The sequence below is a fragment of the Diceros bicornis genome, chromosome 5 (assembly GCF_020826845.1).
Source record: "Diceros bicornis minor isolate mBicDic1 chromosome 5, mDicBic1.mat.cur, whole genome shotgun sequence".
Taxonomy (NCBI): domain Eukaryota; kingdom Metazoa; phylum Chordata; class Mammalia; order Perissodactyla; family Rhinocerotidae; genus Diceros; species Diceros bicornis.
This window is the reverse complement of record NC_080744.1, coordinates 24,576,723-24,602,150: the sequence shown is the minus strand read 5'-3', so window position 1 is coordinate 24,602,150 and position 25,428 is coordinate 24,576,723. Positions and strand designations below refer to the sequence as shown.

At 38.6% G+C, this 25,428-nt stretch overlaps 1 protein-coding gene across 3 annotated transcripts in view; it reads left to right on the top strand.

The window, feature by feature from the left end:
* Positions 1–3,635: 3,635 nt before the first annotated feature.
* The window catches only part of RNF212B (ring finger protein 212B), a 47,189-nt gene continuing 25,396 nt past the window's right edge, over positions 3,636–25,428 (top strand). Inside the window, exons 1-5 of one of the 3 annotated variants that reach the window (XM_058540936.1) lie at positions 3,636–3,816; positions 10,697–10,958; positions 21,717–21,817; positions 23,674–23,726; positions 24,384–24,458. In XM_058540936.1, the coding sequence (XP_058396919.1) occupies positions 21,718–21,817; positions 23,674–23,726; positions 24,384–24,458 (228 nt within the window). In that variant the 5' untranslated portion in view covers positions 3,636–3,816; positions 10,697–10,958; position 21,717. Of the gene's footprint in view, positions 3,819–10,696; positions 10,959–20,192; positions 20,548–21,716; positions 21,818–23,673; positions 23,727–24,383; positions 24,459–25,428 lie in introns of those variants that run through there. The other 2 variants (XM_058540935.1, XM_058540937.1) reach the window with 2 other exon arrangements.

The following is a 25,428-nucleotide window of genomic DNA, read 5'->3' as shown; positions in this document are numbered from 1 at the left end:
AACAGAAGACCATTGTTCAGGGCAGTGTCCATGTCTTCTTGAGCTGGTGTCATAACTGTGCCTTTTAGAGATCCACCTTGATGCCAACACAGCATCTGTTCAGTGAGACCCACACAACTTAATCTGCCCTCCCCCTCAACATTTGTCACCCCCTTCACACAGCACTTGGTTTGGCCGTTTTCCAGTACTTTAGTACAACTCTGTTTCCAATATCTTGGTGATTGTTTACTGTTGTTTTGCATGCTCAAGATGGGGAGAAATTGATCCTTTTAACCAGGGAAAAGGTGGGTAAGAGGGCTGTTGTCTCATGAGTATGGATTTAGGAAAAGAAACACTGTGTGAGACTGACACCTACCTCACAAAGAGAGATACGGCATGAGGATATGCTGCTTGTATAACAGTTGAACAAAAACACTGTCATGTTCCACTATTCCCTTTTTGAAACAACAGGTAAGTAGTATCTGTTAATGCAAAGGAATAGAGCACAAAGTTTATTCACTCTATTCTTGATTTTTTTTTCTGCACCCAATAGACAAGCACTTTCTTCTTCTTCTTTATAACAGAGCTGTGAAATCTGAGGTCACTAATAGAGGACCCCATCTCTTCCCAGAGGGAACTCACAGTCCATGCTCCCACTCCACTTGTCTTCTTCTCACACCTACATGCCCGGAGTCAGAAGCAAACCCTGATGTCAATTCAAGCCAACTTTCTTTCTAGAATCTCAGCAACCACTGCCAAACAGTGGCTTCCTGAGCTAGTGGTTCTAGGAGCCTTTACTTCATTAAAAAATGGAAAGCAGGGCCGGCCCTGTGGCTTGGCGGTTAAATGCGCGCGCTCTGCTACTAGCGGCCCGGGTTCGGATCCCAGGCGCGCACCGACGCACCGCTTCTCCGGCCATGCTGAGGCCGCGTCCCACATACGGCAACTAGAAAGATGTGCAACTATGACATACAACTATCTACTGGGGCTTTGGGGAAAAAAAGGAGGAGGACTGGCAATAGATGTTAGCTCAGAGCCGGTCTTCCTCAGCGAAAAAAAAAAAAAGAGGAGGATTAGCATGGATGTTAGCTCAGGGCTGATCTTCATCACAAAAAAAAAAAAAGGAAAGCAGATGAAAATTAGTGAGCAAAGAGGAAAGAAATAAGAAAAAAAAAAGCCAAATGGGTCAGAAAGAAAGAAAGGAAGATGACATGAGGAGACATAGTTAATAAGTCCTTTTTAGTGTGTGTTCTGTTTGCCTCTTGGACATATTCATATGTTCAAAGGAAGTTGTATCTTCTAGGGTTTATGCAGTCCTGGGAATTTGGATGGAGCAGACTCTGTTTTGTTATGATGGTCAATTAATTCATGCTCTTCTGAAGAGAATGATGAATTTTGCTCTGACACTAGAGACAAAAATTCCAGCAGATTACTCTTCTGTCTGCTGCACTTGGCCAGATTCCACAAAGCCAGGCCAGGACTAGTGGGAAAGAAATAAAGAGGCAGGCAGCAAGTCCTTACCTCCTTTGCTGGGCCCAATCTGCCATGGGGTCTTGGTATTCTTCTTTCTAAGGATTTAGGCAACTCCAGTTCTGAGTACTTGAGTATGGAAACTTCCACTTCCTGATTGGTTTTCACTGAGGATTTATGTTTACCAAAGATGAGAACTCATATTTTTTAGAATGTGGAAGATAAGTTCCCTGAGGTCAGAAACTTGTTTTGTTCACTGCTGTACCCCTAGCCCCTAAAATATGCCAGGTATGGCTCTCAATGAATGTGATTGAATGAATGAATGAATAAATGGTGATGTACATTAATGCATAATAGATAAATTAATTAAATAATAACCGATGAACTGATGTGCCAACTAATTGTAATAACATGTAGCCCTCAGTTCCTGGAGAGGGGGTGGATTGTAGAAAGAGGAGAAAAATGTGATCAAAGGTTTGACTTTGAAGACCATTTCACATAGAGCACAAATCTCAAGCAGGCCCTCAACACTGCCCAGCAATCCTATCACAGTCCTGTAGTCAACTGACTCTTCCATTTACTTTCTTCTCTCTGAGAACCAACACCATCCTCCAAATCCTCACTTCTAGTTGGTCTCCTGCCTGCTGTTTCATGGAGAAAATAGAAATAGGCAGAAGAGAACTTCCACATCCTCCAACCGTTAATCTCTCAATCTCCCCATAGCTTTCCCCACATACTCTGCCTTCCCTCCTATGGAAATGGATGTGATCCTATGTATCTCCCTGACTTGTGCACTCTCTTCCCTGTCCTACCTTACCTATTCAGGAACTTTGCTCTTGCAATTATTCCTCTGTCCCTGCATCGTCATTTTTTCACTCTCTACTGGATTATATCAGCATGCAAATGTGCTGTATTAGCTCCCATTAAAAAAAAAAAACCTAACAGAACTTTCCTTGACTCTACATTCCTTTTCAGCTGCCACTCAACTTCTCCACTCTCCTGTTTTCACTTCTTCACCTCCATTCATGCTTGAATCCACTACACTTAAGCTTTCATCTCTATCATCTCATTGAATCCATTCTTGTGAAGCTCACCACTAGCCGCCACACGGTCCAGTCGAGCGGTCATTTCTCAGTCTTCATCTTATTGATCTCACAGCAGCATGGCTCCTGGGCATCTACTCTCTTGGCTTTCCTCTACCTCACTGGCCTCTTCTCAGGCTCCTCCAATGGATCCATTTCTCTTCCCAACCTCTCCTGTTCTCTATCCTCCCTCACTACCTGGGTGATCTCATCTAGTCCTCAGACTTTCAGTAGCATCTACACACTAATATTTCCCAAATTTATAGATACAGCCCTCATCTCTTTCATAAACTCTAGAATTAGCTATCTAACTGTCTACTTGATGTCTCTGTTTAATAGGCATCTCAAATTTAGTAAGTCCAGAGTGGGCATGCTCCTTTCAACGGGCTCTTCCTCCAGTATTCCCCACTTTAGTAAATGGCCAAATATCTTGGTGATAGCTATGCTTTTAATTGTTCTTCTTAAGACAAACTTTTTAAAATATGGTTTTATTTCGTCTTGCTTTCTTACTAAATCCTGATAATTAAGTGTGATCTCCAGAAATGTGTAGCAAAGTTGGGAGGGAAATACAAAAGTTTAGTTGGGTGAAAATTTATGGACCCAATCACCTGAAACTTGCCAGGCTATAGTGTGGAGATCACTGATATAGAATATAAAATCTACAGTAAGAGAAGGTGGTCTTTTAGGAAATTTTCAATACTACACAATTTATCAGACTAATAGAGAAAGAAATTCTAATAGAAATTGGATTACATATACCTGGGTGTGCTCAATTAATTTCATTCATATATTCAGCCAATATTGATCAACTGTTTACTGTGCTAGATCCTGGGGCTATAATGGTGAACAAAAATCCTCTGCCTTCAAAGACCTCAAGGACTGTGATGATTAATTTTATGTGTCAACTTGACTGGCCACAGGGTGCCCAGATTAAACATTACTTCTGGGTGTGTCTTCAAGGGTGTTACTGGATGAGATTAGCATTTGAAAATGTATACTTAATAAAGCCAATTGCTTTCCCCAATGTGAATGGGCATCATCCAATCAGTTGAGGGCCTGAATAGGGCAAAAGACAGAGAAAGGAGGAATTGGCCCTTTTTTGCTTCCTGTTTTCCTGCTTGAGTTGGGACATCTCCTCTCATCTTCTCCAGATCTCGGATTGGGATTTAAACCATTGATTTCCCTGGTTCTCAGGCCTTGGGACTCCGACTGAATTATACTACCAGCTTTCCTGGGTCTCCAGCTTGCAGATGGCAGATCTTGGGACTTCTCAGCCTCCATAATGGTGTGAGCCAATTTGTCATAATAAATCTCTCTCTCTTTCTCTCCCTCAAGAGTATATATAAATATATATCCCTATCTATCTGTCATCCATCTTTCTACTATCTATCTATCATCTCCTGCTGGTTCTGTTTCTCTGCAGAACCCTAACTAATACAAGGACCTTAGATACAGACACTTTAGATCTTTCTCTTTCCTCCCAAAGTCCAGGGACAGCATAGTTACCTGATCTCCCCAACAAAGGATCACTAACATTTGAGGAAAGCTCCAGCATGAAAGCCATAGACAATAACAAACATAGATGATGCAAGGAGCAGAAGAAAACTTTCAAAAAATTACAATTCACATACTCAGAAAGGATGCTTAGAGTGAGAATACAGGCCCCAGCTCTGAGCCCTGGTATTAACTCCATTGGGTCATATCCATCACTGCCTTCAAAACCAAACTCCTCTCAGTTTCACAGACTAAGCTGTTCTTCCTCCTGTGTTCCCAGTTTCCAGCCATGGCTAGCATCATGCTATCATAGTATCATGCTCTTAATCACCCAAGCCTGAGACCTTCATCTTTCCCTCCCTCTCTCTCCCTTTGTAGCCCCATAGCCAATTGGTCACCAAGTCCTGTTGGTTCTGTCTCTGAAAACTGCCTCACAGTTGTCATCTTCTTCCTACCCCTTGGCTCCTGCCCTATTCCGGAACCACTCATCCCTCTCCTGTCTCACTGATACCAGCTCAACACAAGGTTGGTGTAAGGAAAGCCATATTGTAGAAAAGAAACCCTATTGTAACTTTGAATGACCTCTGACTAACTAGCCCAGACATGTTCTGTGGATTTTATGGCACCTCCTAGCTGCTATAAGTTGATAACTTTGTTCTCTTGAGTTCCTTAGGAATGTGATGACCCCCGGGCAAAGAGTCAAGGACAACTAAAAGATCAGGGTGTAGGGAGTTGCTCTGGTCTTTGATGCCTATCAAGTAAAACAAAAGATGATTAGGAACTAAGACCAGATGTCTGCCCCACCTGGAGGTCAGATGGATGCCCCCACCCAGAGACCAGATGCCTCTCCCACCCGGAGGCCAGCCCCGTACATAACTGGCCTGTAATCTTTGTTCTGTAAGATGGTTTTTTTTTTTTGGACATTAGTTGGCCATCTTCCCTCTTGCCAGCAAGCTGTAATAAATAGTCCTTTCTCTCCTACCACCTTGCCTCTTGACTATTGGCATGTCTTGTGGTGGGCAGAAGACCCCCAACTTGGGCAATAACACCACTGCAATAGCCTACCAACTAATCTCCCTGTCTGTGACCTTCCATCCCTTCAATCTGTCCCCAGAGGTATGTTTTATAAAATATGGGGTTGATCATATTTCTAGCCAGCTCAAAAGCCTCTGATGGTTCTCCATTGTATAACGCAGCAGTCTCTAAGGCTGGCTGAGTGAGCAGCACAATCACCTGAGGAACTTTTATTTTTTATTATTTTTTAATTAATTAATTTATTTTTCCCCCAAAGCCCCAGTAGATAGTTGTATGTCACAGCTGCACATCCTTCTGGTTGCTGTATGTGGGACGCGGCCTCAGCATGGCCAGACAAGCAGTGCAGCAGTGCGCGCCCGGGATCCGAACCCGGGCCGCCGGTAGCGGAGTGCACACTCTTAACCGTTAAGCCACGGGCCCAGCCCAGGAACTTTTAAAATACATCCTTGGCACAGGGGAAGTGCTCAATAATTTCTCAGGTAGACCTTCTCCTATGGTACCCTCTGGTGGCAACTTCATGCAATGGCTGATCTTCATTTTACCCACAAAATTCCCTCTCAGATTCTAATTCAGTGGATCTGCCTATTGCTTGGGGGAACCACTAGCTTAAAAAATGAAGTCTAAACTCCTGTATAGAGGCTTCAGTCCATCTCTCCAGCTTTTTTCTCCATAACGTCTACTTTTCCTCACCATCCCTCTTGATATCCCATTCATTCTTCCCTTTGGTCACACTGGACCACCCCGTAGTTTCCCAGACTGATGAGTTTACTAGTGCTTTTTCTCTGCCTGGAATGCCCCTTCCCTCCACCTCTACAGGAGAAACTTTCACTTTGTTTAAGGGTCATTCAAATACCTGTTCCTCTAGGAAACCTGCCTAAATCAATCTGATTTCTCTTTTTTATTGATGTTTTAATAGTTTATAACATTGTGAAATTTTTGGTTGTACATTTCTGTTTCTCCATCACCACATACACGTCTCCCTTCACCCCTTGTGCCCACCCCCCCTACCCCCATTGCCCCTGATAACCACAATACAATTTTCTCTGTCTGTGTGTTGGTTTATATTCTACATATGAGTGAGATCATACGGTGTTTGTCTTTCTCTTTCTGGCTTATTTCACTTAACATAATATCCTCTAGGTCCATCCATGTTGTTGCAAATGGGACGATTTTGTCTTTTTTTATGGTTGAGTAGTATTCCATTGTATACATATATACCACATTTTCTTGATCCAATCATCAGTCGAGGAACACTTGGGTTGCTTCCACTTCTTGGCTATAGCGAATAATGCTGTGATGAACATAGGGGTGTATAAGCCTCTTTGGATTGTTGATTTCAGGTTCGTTGGATAATCTGATTTCTCTTTTCTCTCTGTGCTCACAGTATTCCATACTTCCTCAGGGAAGCCTTCCCAAATTATATGCTCTTATCATTCCTGGTGTTTCATCTTTTATGACAGTACTTAATGTACTTAATGGTTATGTATTTATTTGTGAGATTTTTAAAAACATGTCTTTTTCTCCTACTATACTGGAAGTGCCTTGAAGGCAAGAGCCATATCTGTTACCATGTACAGTTGGTACGTGATATAGAAGCTCAATATATTTGTCGACTGGGTGAATTAATGTTTCTGTAATGACCACATATTCTGCTTTGTAGTGTGTATAATTGTATCTACATTTGGATTCCCTGTGAGGTCGCAGCCTTTTTGAAGGGACAGATGAAATTTCTTGTTTTCGTATCCCATCCCCTATCCCCACCTAGCTCTGTGCCTGGGATTCAGTAGGAGCTTAGATAAAATTGCCCTGCTAGAACCCCAGGGGAATACAAACTCTACAAGAGCGAAGACTTATCTTCTCCCTTCCTATATTCCCAGTGGCTAGAACAGTGCTTGTTCAGTGGCATTTGCTCGGGAAATCCCTGTTGAATGAAAGATTTAATTGCCAGATGGATCCTTCTATAGTACCCAATGGTGGCAACTTTAGAAAATTTTTTTTTAAAGATCTGTTTTTGTTTTTTTAATTTTTATTTTATTTTATTTATTTTCTCCCCAAAGCCCCAGTAGATAGTTGTATGTCATAGTTGCACATCCTTCTAGTTGCTGTATGTGGGACGCGGCCTCAGCATGGCCAGAGAAGCGGTGTGTCGGTGAGTGCCCGGGGATCCGAACCCGGGCCGCCAGCAGCAGAGCGTGGGCACTTAACCGCTAAGCCACCGGGCCGGCCCCCCAATGGTGGCAACTTTACATAACCACCAGTCTTCTTCATTTCATCCCTAAATTTCTCTTTTCCTGTTGACATGTGTTTCCTGTTTGAGTGTGCTAACTTGGATCTGGAAGCCAGGTAAGATTCTCCCTGATAATTTCCTTTCCTATTCCATCATTTATCACATAGTTACTGAGCACCTATTACATGTCAGACACCGTGGAAGGACTGGTAATCTCAAAGTGAAGCTATAGTCCCGGTCTGGTTAGAGAGAGAGAGGAGTGAACAATTATAACACCGTGAGACAAGGGCCATGATAGAGACAGGCAAAAGATGCTCAGGGAGCGCCCCTCAGTGGGCAGGCCAGAGTAGGCATCTGGAGAAAGTGATATCTGAGCTGAGTCTGGAAGGACGAATAGAAGTTAATCTGGAGGACATGCCAAGCAAAGGAAACAGTTTGCATAAAGGCACACAGAGAGCGCATGATTTAAATTCAACGTGACTGAAGTGCACAGTGCTTTTGACCAAATGCTGAGAGGTGCAAAAAGAAATGTAGATCACAAAGAGCTTGAGTGCTATGCTCCGTAAGTTGTCTTGAAAGTGTCAGGCAGTTTTAAGCAGAGCAGCAATTGGACCTGGCAGCAGTGGTAGGATGAAATGGAGTTGGGCAAACACAGAGGCAGGGAGGAGTTAGGAGGCAATCAGAGTAATCAAAGCAAGGAATTAAGAGAGACTAAAAGAAAGCAAGGGTGGTAAAATGGAAAGATGATGGATTCAAGAAATATTTATAAAATGTGTATACTCAAGGGACACTTTCACATCTAGAAAGTTGCTTTTAGAAATAATTGCATGGGTGGGCAAAGATAAATGAATAAAGATGTTTATTACAGCATGTTTTTGCAATAGTTAAAAATTAGAAACACTCTATATGTCCATCAATAGAGAATTGATTCATTAAATTAAGGTATAATTAATCAAATCATGCAAGCTTTAAAAAGAAGATGCATATATAAAGATAAAAATGAAATATTAACTAAAAACAAATCTTAGAGGTTATGCATAATATCACATTTTTGTTTAATGTATATAACATATATGTGTGTTGTGTGTTAGCATATGCATTGAAAGAAGTTCTGGAAAGATTTATATATAGGCTGTCAACCATGTTTATCTTTGGGGAATAGAGTCAGGGGTGATGGGTTTTCATTTTCCAATTTATAAACTTGGTTTTTACTTATTTTTTAAGGGACAACTAAATGCAACATGTGATCCTGGAGAGAAAAAACATTTTTTTCTCTTTCTATAAAGGACATTTGTGGGACAACTGGTGAAATTCGAATAAGGTTTCTAGATTAGATAGTAGTACCATATCAATGTTAATTTCTTGATTGTGATAATAGTACTGTGTTTATGGAAGAGTATGTCCTTGTTTATGGGAAATACACACTGAAATACTTAGGAGTAATGGAGCATTATGTCTGCAACTTATTCTCAAATGGAACAGAAAAAACTAATAACAGAGAGAACAACAAAGCAAATGTGGTAAAATGTTAACATTTGGGGAATCTGGATTAAAGTAAACAGAAATTCTTCTATATTTGCACTTTTCTGTAAATCCGAAATTATAAAATTAAACGTTTTTTTAAAAGGTATAGAACAGAATATAAAGTATGCTATCATTTGTGTATGGGGGAAATGGAATATATATAAATATATGCATTTATTTATAAATATATAAATGATCTGTGGAAAGATACACAAGCATTAGCACTATCAATGTCCTTTGGAAATGAGAATTTGGTAGCTGGGAACAGCAGGAAAAGGAAGACTAATTTTTCGTTTTATGTCTTTTGATATCTTTTTAATTTTCACTAAGTAAATGATTTGCCTATCAAAAATAAATATGATTTAAAATAATAAATCATCTTGTACAATGAAGAACTGCAAGCATACTCAGAAGTAGAGAGAAGAGTACAAAGAACTCTCATATCCTAGATTATTACTCAGTCTACAATTATTCAAGATTTTGCCACATTGCTTTATCTATCCTTTTCCACTCCCTCTATTTCTTTTGTCTTCTTTGCTGAAGTATTTTAAAGAAAAGTCCAGACATCATTCCATCCCTACAAATCTCAGTAAGCATCTCTTAAAAATATGGACATTTTCTTACATAACCACAAGGCCATTATCACACCCAACAAAATTAACAATAGTTCTTTGGTATCAACTAATATATCCAGCCCATAATCAAATTTCTTCAAGCATCCAAAAAGGTCCACACACTGTATATAAACACTGTACTCCAGCTGAATTTATTTCTCACGGGATATGGATTAACAATTCTGAAACTGTTTTACATGTACACTGGGGTTGATCAAATAAGTACACGTATAATTGATGTCGGAGTCAGGGTTCTCTCACTGTCAGAAACAGAAGAGGGGAAGAAAGCAAGAAGGGGAGCCTAAATGAACCCTGTACTGGATTAGAGTTGGAGACATCAGTATGAACTCATGTTTAGCCTAATACACATGCAGATAAAGAAATAGAAACAATGATAGATATGTGTGTATACATGAATTAGTACCCATACTTACACTACCTAGTACTGTTCACTGAGAGGGCCTAGAAGCAATGACATCCCCATGGTAATGAGCACACCTTGTGCCCAGATTTTGGTTTCAAAGTACCCTTCTCCAATAAAAGCAACCAAAGATCCTTAGAGAAATGTCTGATTTTAGAGCTGGGGAAAGGAAAATACAAAATAAGTCTGGAGCGTCTTGTAATATGAAAAATGAAAGAAATGTTTAAATTTTCAAAAGGATAGAGGAATCAATCTGGGAGAGCTCCCCAATGGCCAAATGGAATAATTTGAGCAATAAAATAAATAGCATAGTATTATATTATAATCCAAAGTATAAAATAAGTATACATGCATCCATACTGATATAAATAAATGACCTAATATATAAGTGAATGGTGGACTAGAAACAAATCTTTACAGAAGAATTCCAAATAATGTATGGAGATACTCTTCCTTACAGGAGATGGTGGTTAACCACTTCCTCCCCACTTTGGGCTGGACTTGTAGTCTTGCTTCCAAAAAATATAGAAAGGGCAAATATTAAACTTTAAAGTGGAGAAAACTGGCAAGCACTACCCTAACCAACTGATCAAGATTAACATCACCAATTAGTCATGTGGCTATCAGGCACCCCCTGACATTATGTAATGAGAAGGGCACCTCACCTCTGTGGTATCCTTTTTAAAATTGTGATATCACAATGTTGTACAGCTATCACCTAGTTCCAAAATTTTTCATCACCTCAAACAGAAACTCTGTACCCATTAAGCAATAACTCCCCATTCTCTCCTTCTCACAGTCCCTGCTAACCTCTAATTTACTTTCTTCTCTATGAATTTGACCATTCTAGATATTTCTTTTTTGTTGTTTGTTTTTTTGTGAGGAATATCAGCCCTGAACTAACATCTGCCAATCCTCCTCTTTTTGCTGAGGAAGACTGGCCCTGGGCTAACATCCGTGCCCATCTTCCTCTACTTTACATGGGACGCCGCCACAGCATGGCTTGACAAGTGGTGTGTCGGTGCACACCCGAGATCCAAACCCTAGGCCACAGCAGCAGAGCGCGTGCACTTAACCTCTACGCCACCGGGCCAGCCCCCTAAATATTTCATGTAAGTGGAATCGTACAATATTTGTCCTTTTGTTTCTGGCTTATTTCACTTAGGGTAATGTTTCCCAAGTTCATTCATGTTGTAGCATGTATCAGAACTTAATTCTTTTTTATGACTGAATAATATTCCATTGTATGTATATACCACATTGTTTATTCATTTATCTATTGATGAACACTTGGGTTGTTTCCACATTTGGCTATTGTGAATAATGCTGCACCAATATCATGAACTCTGATGTATAAGTATCTATCTGAGTCTCCGTTTTTATTACTTTTGGATAGACACCTAGGAGTGAAATTACTGGGTCATATGGTTATGACCAATAAGTTTTATGATTAACTTTTTAAAAATTTAATTTTTGTGTGTGTGTGAGGAAGATTAGCCCTGAGCTAACATCTGTTGCCAATCCTCCTCTTTTCCTGAGGAAGATTAGCCCTGGGCTAACATCTGTGCCCATCTTCCTCCATTTTATATGGGACACCACCACAGCATGGCTTGACAAGCGGTGCGTCAGTGCACACCTGGGATCTGAACCCAGGCCATCGCAGCGGAGCATGCGCATTTAACCGCTATGCCACGGGGCCGGCCCTATGGTTAACTTTTTTTTTTTTTTTTTTTGTGAGGAGATCAGCCCTGAGCTAACATCCGCCAATCCTCCTCCTTTTTTTGCTGAGGAAGACGGCCCTGGGCTAACATCGGTGCCTATCTTCCTCCACTTTATATGGGACGCCGCCACAGCATGGCTTACCAAGCGGTGCGTCGGTGCGCGCCCGGGATCCGAACCAGCGAACCCCGGGCCGCCGCAGCGGAACGCGCGCACTTAACCGCTTGCGCCATCTATGGTTAACTTTTTGAGGAACAACCAAACCGTTTTCCAGCAAAGGCACCATTGTATATTCCCACCATCAATATACAAGGGTTTCAATTTCTCCACATTCTCCCCAACACTTGCTTTCCTTTTAAAAAAATTATAGCCTTCCTAATTGGTGTGAAATAGTATCTCATTGTGGTTTTGATTTGCATTTCCCTAATAAGTAATGATATTGAGCATCTTTTCATGTGTCTATTGGCCATCCATATATCTTCTGTGTAGAAATGTCTATTCAAGTCATTTTCCCATTTTTTAACTGAGTTGTTTGTCTCTTTGTTGTTGAGTTGTTAATATTCTGGATATTAAACCTTTACAGATAATATGATTTGCAAATAATTTATACTATTTTGTGGGTTGCCTTTTTGCTCTGTTGATGCACAAAAGTTTTTAATTTTAAAGAAGTCCATTCATCCATTTTTTCTTTTGTTGCCTGTGCTTTTGTGATATTTAGAAACCATTGCCAAATCCAAGGTCATGAAAATTTGCCCCTATATTTTCTTTCTTTTTATTTATTTATTTATTTATTTATTATTATTTTTTTTTGGTGAGGGAGATCAGCCCTGAGCTAACATCCATGCTAATCCTCCTCTTTTTGCTGAGGAAGACCGGCTCTGAGCTAACATCTATTGCCAATCCTCCTCCTTTTTTTCTTCCCCAAAGCCCCAGTAGATAGTTGTATGTCAAAGTTGCACATCCTTCTAGTTGTTGTATGTGGGATGTGGCCGAGGCCGGAGAAGCAGTGCGTCGGTGTGCGCCCGGGATCTAAACTCGGGCCGCCAGTAGCAGAGCGCATGCAGTTAACCGCTAAGCCAAGGGGCCAGCCCCACCCCTATATTTTCTTATAAGGGTTTTATAGTTCTTGCTCTTACACTTAGGTCTTTGATCCATTTTTAGTTAATTTTTTTAATACAGTGTAAGGTAAGTGTCCAACTTTATTCTTCTTTATTTGGATATGCACTTTTCCCTGGAAAAAGACTTGTTATTTCTCCCAATCAATGGTCTCGGCATCCTTGTTGAAAAGCAGTTGACCATAGATGTGAGGGTTTACTTCTGGTTTCTCAGTTCTATTCCTTTGGTCTATATTTCTTTCTTTCCTTTTTTTTTTTTTTTTTGAGGAAGATCAGCCCTAAGCTAACATCTATGCCAATCCTCCTCTTTTTGCTGAGGAAGATCGGCCCTGAGCTAACATCTATTGCCAGTCCTCCTCCTTTTTTTTTTTTCCTCTTTTTCTCCCCAAAGCCCCAGTAGATAGTTGTATGTCATAACTGCACATCCTTCTAGTTGCTGTATGTGGGACGCCGCCTCAGCATGGCCGGACAAGCAGTGCGTCAGTGTGCGCCCGGAATCCGAACCCAGGCGCCAGCAGCAGAGTGGGTGCACTTAACTGCTAAGCCACGGGGCTGGTCCCTGTGGTAAGTTTTTAAATTGGAGAATGTGAGTCCTCCAATTTTATTCTCCTTTTCAAGATTGTTTTGGCTATTCTGGGTTCCTTGAAATTCCATGTGAATTTTAGGATGAGTTTTTCAAATTCTGTAAAAAACACCTTTAGGGTTTTGATAGGGATTGCATCGAATCTGTATATCATTTTGGGTAGTATTGTCAACAATATTAAGTAGTTTTAAGTAGAAAACTACTTGCATCTCCTTGGTTAAATTATTCCTATGTATTTTATTCTTTTTGATGCTATTGTAAATGGAATTCTTTTCTTATGGACAACTGATTTTGACAAAGGCTATTTAGTTGAGAAAAGATAATCTTTTCAATGAATGATGCTGAAACAATTGGATATCCATAAGCAGAAGACAAAAACAAAAACAAAGCAACACACATATACACACAAAAGAACTTTAATCCATACCTCAAACCATATAGAAAAATAAACTTGAAATGAATCATTCCTAAATGCAAACCCAAAACTGTAAAGTTTACATTTTTGGAATTTCTAAAAGAAAACATTGGAGAAAATCTTTGTGACCTTGGATTAGGCAAAGATTTTGTAGATATGACAGCCAAAAGTGCTCGTAAAAGAACAAATTAATAAATTGGACTTCATCAAAAGTAACACCTTCTGCTCTTCAAAAACCGCTATTAAGAGACTGAAAAGGGGCCGGCCTGGTGGTGCAAGTGGTTAAGTGCACACACTCCGCTTCAGCGGCCCGGGGTTTGCAGGTTCAGACTCCCAGCGCACACCGACACACTGCTTGTCATGCCACGCTGTGGCGGCGTCCCATATAAAGTAGAGAAAGATGGGCACAGAAGTTAGCTCAGGGCCAATCTTCCTCGGCAAAAAAGAGGAGGATCAGCATAGGATGTTAGCTCAGGGCTGATCTCCCTCACAGGAAAAAAAAAAAAAAAAGAGTAGACAAATAAAAAATTAAAAAAAAGAAAAAGAAAAAGAAAAGAAAATCTTAAAAAATAATTAAAAAAAAACAAAACAAGAGAGAGAGACTGAAAAGACAAGCCACAGACTGGACACATACTTGATAAAGGAGTTTCTCAGAATATATGAAGAACTCTCAAAATCAATAATAAGAAAATAAACAACCCAGTTAAAAATGGGCAAAAGATTTTAACAGATACTTCACCAAAAATACATACATACATGGCAAATTAGTACATGAAAAGATGTTCCCCATTGTTAGTCATTAGGGATATACAAATTAAACCACAATGAGGTACTACTACACACCTATTAGAATCATTAAAATTAAAAGAATGGAAATACTAAGTGCTAGAAACAATGTGGAGAACCTGGAACTCTCATACATTGCTAATGGGAATGTAAAATGGTACAACCACTTTGGACAATTTTGGCAGTTTCTTCAAAGGTTAGACATGTACCTACCACACCTACTATATCATCTAGACTTTCAGCTTCTAGGTATTTACCCAAGAGGAAAGAAGGCATATGCCAAAAAAAGACTTGTACATGAACATTTATCGCAGCTTTATTTGTAATAGCCCCCATCTGGAAATAACTCAAATGTCCCTCAACAGATGAATGGATAAACAAGTGTATATACATACATTGTCGTATATGCATACAATGAAATGCTACTCAGCAACAAAAATGAAAGAACTATTGACAAATGCAACAACATGGATGGATCTCAAAATGATTATGCTGAATGAAAGAAGACAGAAAAGAGTATAAATGATTCTATGTATATAAAACTCTACAAAATGCAAACGATCTGTATTGATAGAAAGTACCTGGGTTACCTGGGGAGAGAAGTGTGGGGAGGGTTAGGAGAGATAGTTTACTAAGGAGCAGAGGAAAACTTTTGGGGATGATGGATATCTTCACTACCTTTATTGTAGTGATGGTTTCAAGGGTGTATACATATTTTCAAAACTTATCAAACTGTACATTTTAAATATATACAGTTGATTATATGCCAATTCTAGCTCAATAAACTTGTTTAAAAAGTCACCAATCTGATGTACAGTTAAATTCATTTATTTCAGTCTCCTCCCCTCCAATTTTTAGGAATTGCTTTTTAATTCTATTTTTGAATATGTAAAACAATTAGATTTCCAAAGACAAAATTATATAACAAGTTAAATTCAGGGGAGTCTTCCTTGCCTATTGTCACCTCTACAACATTCCCTTCCTACTCCTGTAAGTAACCTTTTTTAGTAATTTCTCTTTAATCTTCTAGTGTTTCTTTTTGATTTATATCTCTATTCCTCCTTTCTTAAACAAATAATTGTATATTATGTAACCATCTTACCTTTTCTTTCCACTTAATAAATTCTGGAAATTGCTTCAAATTATGTATCAAGATCTTTCTCATTCCTTTTTACGTCTGCATAATATTCAACTGTGATTTGTCACTGATAAATAAATACTTAGGTTGTTATAAATCTTTTGCTATTATAAATACTACTGCAAAGAATAACTGTTCATAATTGATCTCATATTTTTGGCAGTGTATCTTTGGGACAGATTCCTAGAAGTGGGATTGCTGGATTACAGGATAAAAGCATATGTAATTTTCCTGGATAGTGCCATATTTGCTGCAGAGCAGTAGTACCATTTGGCATTCTCACCAGCAATATATGAGAGTGCCTGTGTCCCCATAACCTTGCCAACAAAGTATGTTATGAAATATTTGGATTTCTGGAAATCTGATAGATGGAGAGTGGTACTTTGATGGAATTTTCACTTGCATATCTCATTAAAAGTGAGGTTAAATATCTTTTAATATGTTCAAGGGCGATTTTTATGTCTTCTGTGAACTGTTTATGTCTTTTGTTCAAATGTCTATCAAGTTATTGGCTTTCATTTTTAAAAAGTTCTTTATATATTAAAGCTATTAGCCCTTTGTGATTTAGGTGGAAGATATTATTTTTCAACTTGTCACTTCGTTTTTGACTTCGTCTGTGGTAGGTTTTGTGTGTGTGTGTGAGTTTGGCCATGCAAAAGGTCTTCTTCTATTTTTATGTAGTGAAATTTATCAGTCTTTTCTTTTATTGTTTCTAGATTTTTGATCATAGGAAGATCTCCCCCACTCCTAGGTTTTAAGTATTCACCCTTGTCTTCTTCCAGTACTTGTATGGTTCATTTTTATATTTAGATTTCTGACCCATTTGAAATTTATCCTAGTGAATAATGTGAGATACAGACCCAATTTTATATTTTTCCAAATGTCTATCCAGTTGTCCCAACTCTATTAAAAAATTCAATGCCTCCCCCTCATTGAATTCCTCACCTTTATCATAAATTAAAATTTCCAAATATACATGATTCTATTTCTGGACTTTCTATTTTATTGGTCTGTATGTTTATCCATGCACCAATACTACACTTTTTAAATTATAGAGGCTTTATAATATGTCTTAATACTCGGTGTGGCTAGCTTCCCACCCCACATGACACTAAAAATTTTCAGGGTTTTCCTGGATATTGTTTGTTTGTTTGGTAGTTTTCCATATGAACTTTATAATCAATTTGTTTAATTCCAGAAAGACACCTTGTTGATGTTTTTTATTGGGATCATGTTAAATTTATAAATTAATTTAGGGAGAATTGACATCATTAGGATATTGACTCTTCCTATCCAAAAACAAGACTTGCTTTTCCATTTGTTTATGTTGACTCTTGTCCCTTTCAGTAATGTTTTAAAGTTTTCTTCATATCTATTTGCATATTTCTGTTATGTTATTGCCTAAGCATTTTTATCTTCTTTGTTGCTATTTTAATTAGAGTCTTTTCTCCTATTATATCTTCTAATTGGTTATTATTTGAATATGGAAATGTTACTGTATATCTCTTCGTTAATTTTACAACCTGTTACTTTACTAAATTTTCTTATTATTTATAGTAGTTTTCCCATAGATTTCTCTTGGATTTTTCAACTATACAATAATATAATCTGCTAAAAGATATTTTTTTATCTTTTCCTTTTAAAGTAATGTTCAATACCACGTTAAGTGGTAGTGGCATTCTTGTCTCATTCCTAACCAGCAAGCATGCCTCTAGTGTTTCCTCATTAAAAAACATGTTAGCTTTGCATACACATACACACACACCACTTTTAATTGTGTTAAGGAACTATCCATTGATTCTTACTTCGCTGAGATTTTAAATCAGAAATGCATATGAATTATGACAAATGCTTTATTGGCAACTGTGGAGATGGTTATATGATATTTCTTCTTAGAAATATTACTATAATAAATTATATTAATGGGTTTCCTAATATTTAACCATCCTTTCATTCCTATAATGAACATCACTTGGTTGTACATAATGTATACTTTTTTTAATTTGTTATTGGATTCTATTTGCTAATATCTTATTTAAGATTTTTGCATCAATAGTCACAAGTGAGACTGTTCTGTAGTTTTCTTTTGTGTGTGTTCAATCTTTATCACTTTTTGATATCAATGTTAAGTTCATTTCATAAAAATTTTTTGAAAGTTTTCTCCTTTTTACATGACCCAGAATATTTAAGTAGAATTAAGATTATATTTAGGAAAATCATTTATGTGATGGTTTGAGTTATGAGCTGAACTAATCACTTTTTTTATGGAACACCATTTTTACTTAAAAGAACTAACAAACAAACTATAGTTATTCAGACTTGAGTATCTGATAGACATTTTCTCAAAAATAAACAAAATGAGCTCATCAATTCAAGGAAAACAAGTGACAGTATTTGTTGCCAATGATAAAATTCAAGCTTTCAGATGAAAATTAGAATTTTGGAAAACTTATATCTGCAACTGTGAGCCTGACAGCTTCCCAATACTCAAAGACTTTTCTGATGAGATAGTGATATTAACAAAAGTGATTTTTAAATATTGTATAATGAAGTGTGTCAGTATTTAATATTGTATAACAAAATATGTCAATGTGCATAACTCAGTAAGCCAATATTTTCCAAATGACCAGTTCCACAATTTTATTTATTTTTTTCCCCCAAAGCCCCAATAGATAGTTGTATGGTATAGCTGCACATCTTTCTAGTTGCTGTATGTGGGACACGGCCTCAGCATGGCTGGAGAAGCGGTGCGTTGGTGCACACCTGGGATCCGAACCGGGGTCGCCAGCAGCAGAGCGCATGAACTTAACCTCTAAGCCACAGGGCAGGCCCAAATGACCAGTTCTAAATGTAAAATGTTACATGTTCATTGATATGGTGTCAGATCCCATGTTGCAACTAGCTTTTAATAAACTCCCACTTCTTGAATTTTGGTATAGTATCCAAAAAAAAAAAAATGTTCAAATTATCTGAATAGGCTATTAAAATACTACTCCTTTTTCCAACTACATATTTGGATGGGTCCAGATCTTCACACACTTCAACCAAAATAGCATATTGCAATAGAGTGAATGTAGAATCAGATATGCTAACCCAGCTGCTTTCCATTGTCAGATAGTAACAGATTATAAAACTGTAAAGCAGTGCCACTCTTCTCACTAAATTGTTTTTATTTTGGAAAATATAGTTATTTTTCATGTCATGTTAATAATTAATGGATTTATTATTGTTGTTTTCAAATGAATAAATATTTTAAAATTTCTCAGTTTTAATTGCTAATATGGTAAATATTGATAGATATAATCCACATAAACAAAAACTCTTTGGGGAGGGGGTCTTCAGTAATTTTTAAAATGTAAAGGAGTTCTTAGGCCAAAAAGTTTGAGAACCACTGCTTAGTGGATTCCTCAGGAAAAGCTCATGTTCACATTTTTTTTGTCAGCAGCCTTTATACTTGAACACAATATAAGGGGATATAAAGTTCTTGGATCATATTTTCCCTTTGAAAATCTTGAAAATGCTGTATCATTGTTTCTAGCATAAAATGCTGCTGTAGAGAAGTCTGATGCCAATCTAATTTTCTTTTCCTTATAAGTGTCTAGTACTTTTTATCTGGATGCTCAAAGGAGTTTTTCCTTATCTTTAAAAACCAAGAGTTTTACTAGAAAATGTTTTAGTTTTGACTGTTCTGGATCAGTTTTCTACTATACACGGTATGCCCTTTCAATATGTATACTTAAGCGTTATTTTGTTACAGGAAAATTTTCTCTAAATGCTGTTTTAAATATCTGTTCTGATACATTGCTCTGGTTTTCCTTGGGGGAAATAAATAACGTGTGCGTGCGTGCGTGCGTGCGTGTGTGTAAAATCTCTTTTGCTTGTTTTCTATATCACTTTCTCTCGAAACTTTTTCTTTCTTTTTAGAAAATCATTCTCCTTTCAGCCCTTGATTGTGCCTTTTTTCTCCTTTTTTTATTTCTAAAACAAGTCAAAACTTTTTTCCTGACATTTGTTAGTTCTCACTTAATATCCAACTGTTCTCTATCCATATCACTTTTTAGCTTTTCTATTTCTGATTTCTGCTGTTCTTTCAAAGCATCTATTATTTTATTTCATTAAAAAATATTAGCTTGAAGTTTTCATTTTGCTTTGTGACCACATTTTTCTACTGTTACTGCCTACTGGAACATTATTAGGTTTACTTTCACCTTGTTTCCACAGTAACATGTATGAGATTAGATTACATTCCTTAATTGTTCCCAATCTTAAACGAGGTATTAGATTTCCCCGGACCATTACAACGCAACCTCGCCTGTCCCACTGCAAGCCCCGCCCCCGCCCCCATCCCCATCCCCATCCCCATCCCCATCGCGCGGCCACGAGCCGCGCCCACGCCTCGCGCACGCCCGGGCCCCGCCCACGCGCTTAGTACACCGCCGGGGACCCGCCCACGCGCTTAGTACACCGCCGGGGCCCCGCCCACGCGCCTCACACGCCGTAGCGGGCCACGCCCAGCCTCTTGCCTCTCCCGGGTGCTAGGCTCGCTGTGTATTTTCCCGCCATTTCCAGCTCTTCCTGAGGAGAACTGGATGGTTTCGATGAGATCGGAGGCCTTCTGGGATCACGGCGGCCAAGTGGGTAGGGAAGGTAGCTGGAAAAGAACTACTGGTAAAGTTGAGACTGCTGAATCCCCATCACTCCTAGAGACCAGGCGAGTCTTGGCCTCACAAACCCTATTAACTGCCCTTCTTATGAGGGGTTCGTCTGGCCACCCATTTGATTAAAATTGTTGTTGCTGTCCCTAAACAAACCAGGACATAGGTAGTGGGGCCTTTTCAGTAGTTCTTTAGACTACTGTAGAAATTAGTGTACCGTGAGCAACAAATAGAAATCTGAAGCTTATGGCTCCGGCGGTGTAATGCCTCTGCATTGAACTGTTTATTCAGTAAGTTTTTATCATGAATCTTGCCTTATGTGACAAAAACGTTCAAGTGTGGTGCAAACTAGCCATGATTCCTTTGGCAAATCTCTCCATAAACCACTTAAAAACTTTTTTTTTAGAGAAAAGACTTCCATGGGGGAAAAATTACCTTCTGTTTTGATTATTTTGCCAATTTAATTTTAAAGGAAATCGAACTAATAAATATTATATTCTTAAATAGCATATTCATGAAATTAAACATGAATTCATTAAATGTATAAAATAATTCCAGCTCAGTATGTATCAGCTCAGTTCTGTGTTTTTGATCTGTCAATTTCTTCATTTAAAAATCTTAGAAAGTCATATTTACATAGTGAGGTATTTAACAAATTATATGGAATTAGTATTGGCAGAAAATATAGTTTGTATGGCTGCCATGTCTAACACAAAGGCTTACTTAATGTGGTAGCAAGAACTTTACTCAGGGAATCAGGAGACTTGGGTTCTAATGCCAGAGCTGCCACTAAGTAAAATGGAACTTTGGACAAGTCATTGATTTTCAGTGAACATCAGGTACATCTTTTGAAAAATGGTGGGATTGGATAAACAGTTGAATGATGTTCAAGGCCCCTTCCAGATCTATGATTCTGAGTTTCTGTAGAGTACAAGGGAAATTGTACAAGCTGAGACAACATTGTCGTTTACAAACCATGTTTCCCTTAGATAAAATGTGTTCCAAGTGGCTAATATGTGATCTTCTATAACTGGTCTGCTACCTCCTCCTCGCTCCATCTCGACATATCACAGGAAACTGTTAGGAAAGACGTGGATGGTTCTTTTTTTTTTTCTTCTTAAGATTGTTTTTTCTAGTAACAAATTGGTACCTGAATTAATCCAGAAAACTTGGAAAACAAAAAAAGTGTAAAGGCGATGCATACACACACCCCCATAATCTCACCACTCAAAAAAATCTCATCATTGTCCTATTACTTTGCTAAATATATATATTTTTCCTTTTTAAAAAATGGTATAACATAGTCTGCAGTCTGCTTTTTTCACTTCAGAGGTATATATACTTCCTTACAACCAATTGGTATGCCCGCATCTCAATAAGGTAGCAGAAGCTAAGCAAACATTGCTACATAGATTTTGGAACAGCTATTAATTATACTCTTTCTCTCTACCTGCTTCAGCATGGATTGGTTTCACTGCAACCAGTGTTTCCGAAAAGATGGGGCCCATTTCTTTGTCACCAGCTGTGGCCATATTTTCTGTAAAAAGTGTGTGACTCTGGGTGAGTGACTTAATTGTTTTCAGATTCAGGCAAAAATTTATTTAACCTGGAAATAATGATTAGCCATTTCTCTGTGTGACTTGGGAAACAAAACTTAGTAGGCCAAAGGTGGTGTGGATAGAGTAGGAAACTGTTGATAATGGAAATTGGTGGAATCTATTAATAAAGAATGATTGAGCAAATGGTATCTATTACTTGAACACCAAAAGGTACTTGTCAGTGTTTTGAAGTCTGCGACAGGAAAAACCACAAGGTTATCAGGCTGATTAGAGAAAAGAAAAAAAATAAGAATAATGAATAGGAATAGGGGAAAGTGGTTGATAACAAGAGCGATTTCTAATGAGAAGTGATCTAGCCTATGGAATCAATTTGATTAGAAATGATGATGGTGGTGGTGGTGGTGGTGGTGATACCTTTGCAGTTTAAAAGTATTTTTACGTGTACCAATTTTATGTATCCTCACCACAATTCCAAGGGGTAATTATTAATAGACCCATTTTTACAGATGAGGAACTGGTTCAGACAGGATAAGTGATTTGACCAAGTTCTCACAGCTATTGAGTCTTAGAAATGAGACTTGAATTTAAGTTCAATTTTTTAAATGCTAAAATACTTATAAGGTATGGAAATGGCTCAGAAAAGGGACTTCAGATAGAGTGCTTTGATTAGGGAAGATTTCTTAGGAAAGGTGTTGCTTCAATAGAGTTTTGAATAATAAACTGGAGTTTGCTGAGTAGATAAGGCAGGGAAGATCATTCTAGTTTAAGAGAACAGCGTATATAAAGGCATACCCCATCATAAAACCATAGTGCAGGGGACTACACATGGTTGGGATTGGTAGAGTATAAAGAATAAGGCAAGAAATGGTAAGAGATGATGCTAGAGAGGTAGGCAGTGGCCAGATGATGGAAGGCTTTATACACCAGGCTAAAGAACCTGAACTTTATCCTGCAGGTGATGGAGAGCTGTGGAAGTTTCTTTGCTTGTTTTGTGTTTTTCTTAAATAGAAGAATGATTTGCACTTGCTAGCTCACTCTGGCAATAACACGGACGAAAGACTAGGAAAGAGCTTTAGTCCCCAAGGAGAGAAGAGTCAAGTAAGGTAGCCTCTGGAGAAGTTTTTTTCTCTGTATGAATCCCATGACCCTTTTAAGGTGTCCGCTAATGTAACAAAGCTGTTTACTATGGTAACAGCAGCTCACTTTGGAGCAGTTTGTCTCTGTGAAGCATATGTCATGTGATGTGTTCTCCTGACATGGCATTTGTTTTAGTCAATGGACAGCACCACTACTAAAATTTCAACTTACAAGGAAAGATTAGGAATTTTAATTTTTGCATCTTTCAGATTGGGTTAATTAGCGAATGAGAGTAGGAGAGCTTCAAAGCAAGATCCAGGAATATTAGCAAAGTGAGAAGAGGGCAGGAATAATTGGGGAGTTTCTTATAGTATCTAATGTGTGCCTGCAGTCAGGTAGATAGGATAAAAAAGAGTAACTTAAAGTTGAGATCATTGATACTCTTGTACTCTTCCCAGTATTCTTATAAATGTGCTCCAGTACTCCTCCTGGGGAGTTAGAACTGTCCCTCACCTGCAGAAGAAAATTGAAAATTTAAAAAAAGAGAGGGAGAGATGGGTACATGGTAAAGCCTTAGTTGTCATCAACATACTAGTTTGGAAATACTGATTTAGAGAACAGAGCTCAAGTGATGACCTTCTGTAGCACAATGATATTCTAGATTCAGTAAGCCCTCTTTTATTCTTCTCGTGCTAGCCTACTTGACTATCACCGTGTACTTTAGGAAACTCTTACTTCATGCCCATGAGAATCAAACATTTTTCCTCTTTCCCCTCCCAGAAAAATGTGCTGTTTGTGGAACTGCCTGCAAGCATCTGGCTCTTTCTGATAATGTAAGTTTTTCTCCCCCTGCCACAAACAATCTTATCCCATTCCTGGCCTGTAGGAAATATACAAGGAGTATGGTTGATGAGTGACTAAACACTGAATTTTAAAGAAAGAAAAGAAAAGAAACAAAGAAAATTCACAGAGAGCAATTATAAAAAAAAGAGTTAAAAAACAGATAGAAGAGGGGCCGGCCCGGTGGCGCAAGCGGTTAGGTGCGCGCGCTCCGCTGCGGCGGCCCGGGGTTCGCTGGTTCGGATCCCGGGCGCGCACCGACGCACTGCTTGGTAAGCCATGTTGTGGCGGCGTCCCATATAAAGTGGAGGAAGATGGGCACCGATGTTAGCCCAGGGCCGTCTTCCTCAGCGAAAAAAGAGGAGGATTGGCGGATGTTAGCTCAGGGCTGATCTCCTCACAAAAAAAAAAAAAAAAAAAAAAAAAAAAAACAGATAAAAGAATTATTTGTGGCTGCTGTTACAGAAGCACCAGGTAAGGAGAATTAGATCATATAGTCTGTATCTTCTAGGGCAGTGTTGATTGCCCTCTTAGCACAGTGAAATAGTACCAGATGCTCTAGAGAGGGTGGTACATCCTTTGCCATATTTGCCAGTATTTATTTCATTCCTTTTTGGGTATGCTCATTGTTTGTCTTACTCTCTTCATAGCTAAAACCTCAGGAGAAGATGTACTTCAGAAGCCCTGTGGAGACAGCTTTGCAGTATTTTAGTCACATCTCTCAGGTATGAGAAACAAAAGTGAAGAAAATCTGATTCTCCAGGCAAGTTCTAATTGTATCTTATTTCTTTATCAAAGATTCTCTTTAGGCTGCATTTGTACACAATGGAGAGCAGTTGGCTGCTCTGTTGGCTTTCTTCTCTGATTATACAAATCTCAAGGGTTAACTTTTTACTGACCCAGAATCTGTGATAGGCTGTAAAAACCACTATGTAGCTGACATCTTGCCTTGTGCTTCCTAGTTCTGTTAAGTAATTTTTAAGAATAAAGAAGGTTCTGGGGGGCTTAATAATCTTTCTGTGCAGGTTAATGAATCCTCTAGAAATTGCTTTGAATATATAGGCCCAACCCTGCAAACAATAGATTTAGTGGTCTAACTTTCAACCTTTTACTTACAAACCTAAGGTCAAGAAGGAATTTCTTGTTCCGCATTCTCATTTTTCAATAACCTTTCTTAGTAATGCATATATATTTAATTCTTCGTTTGGTGTTCATAATTGGTCACCTGAATTTTAGAAAATATTTGTCTTTTCCTGATGCCTGATATGTTGGTATACCATTGACTTGGTCAGGAGCAATAGGAATGTAGAAGTTAGAGAGAAGACCGGACAACTGTTTGAGAGAGTTCCCAAATTGTAAAAACTTTGGTTTTACCGTTCCACTCTCCAGTTCCCCACTGAGATTATTGCATAGCCTCATGAGATTCCTATCTTGGCATGTTTCTTGAGATTTTACCACTTGTTCTCCTTCTGTTCTTTTTTTTTTTTTTTTTGTGAGGAAGACCAGCCTAAGCTAACATCCGATGCCAATCCTCCTCTTTTTGCTGAGAAAGATTGGCCCTGGGCTAACATCCGTGCCCATCTTCCTCTGCTTTATATGGGATGCTGCCACAGCATGGCTTGACGAGTGGTGCATCGGTTTGTGCCTGGGATCCGAACCTGTGAGCCCTGGGCCACTGAAGCACAACGCGCGCAC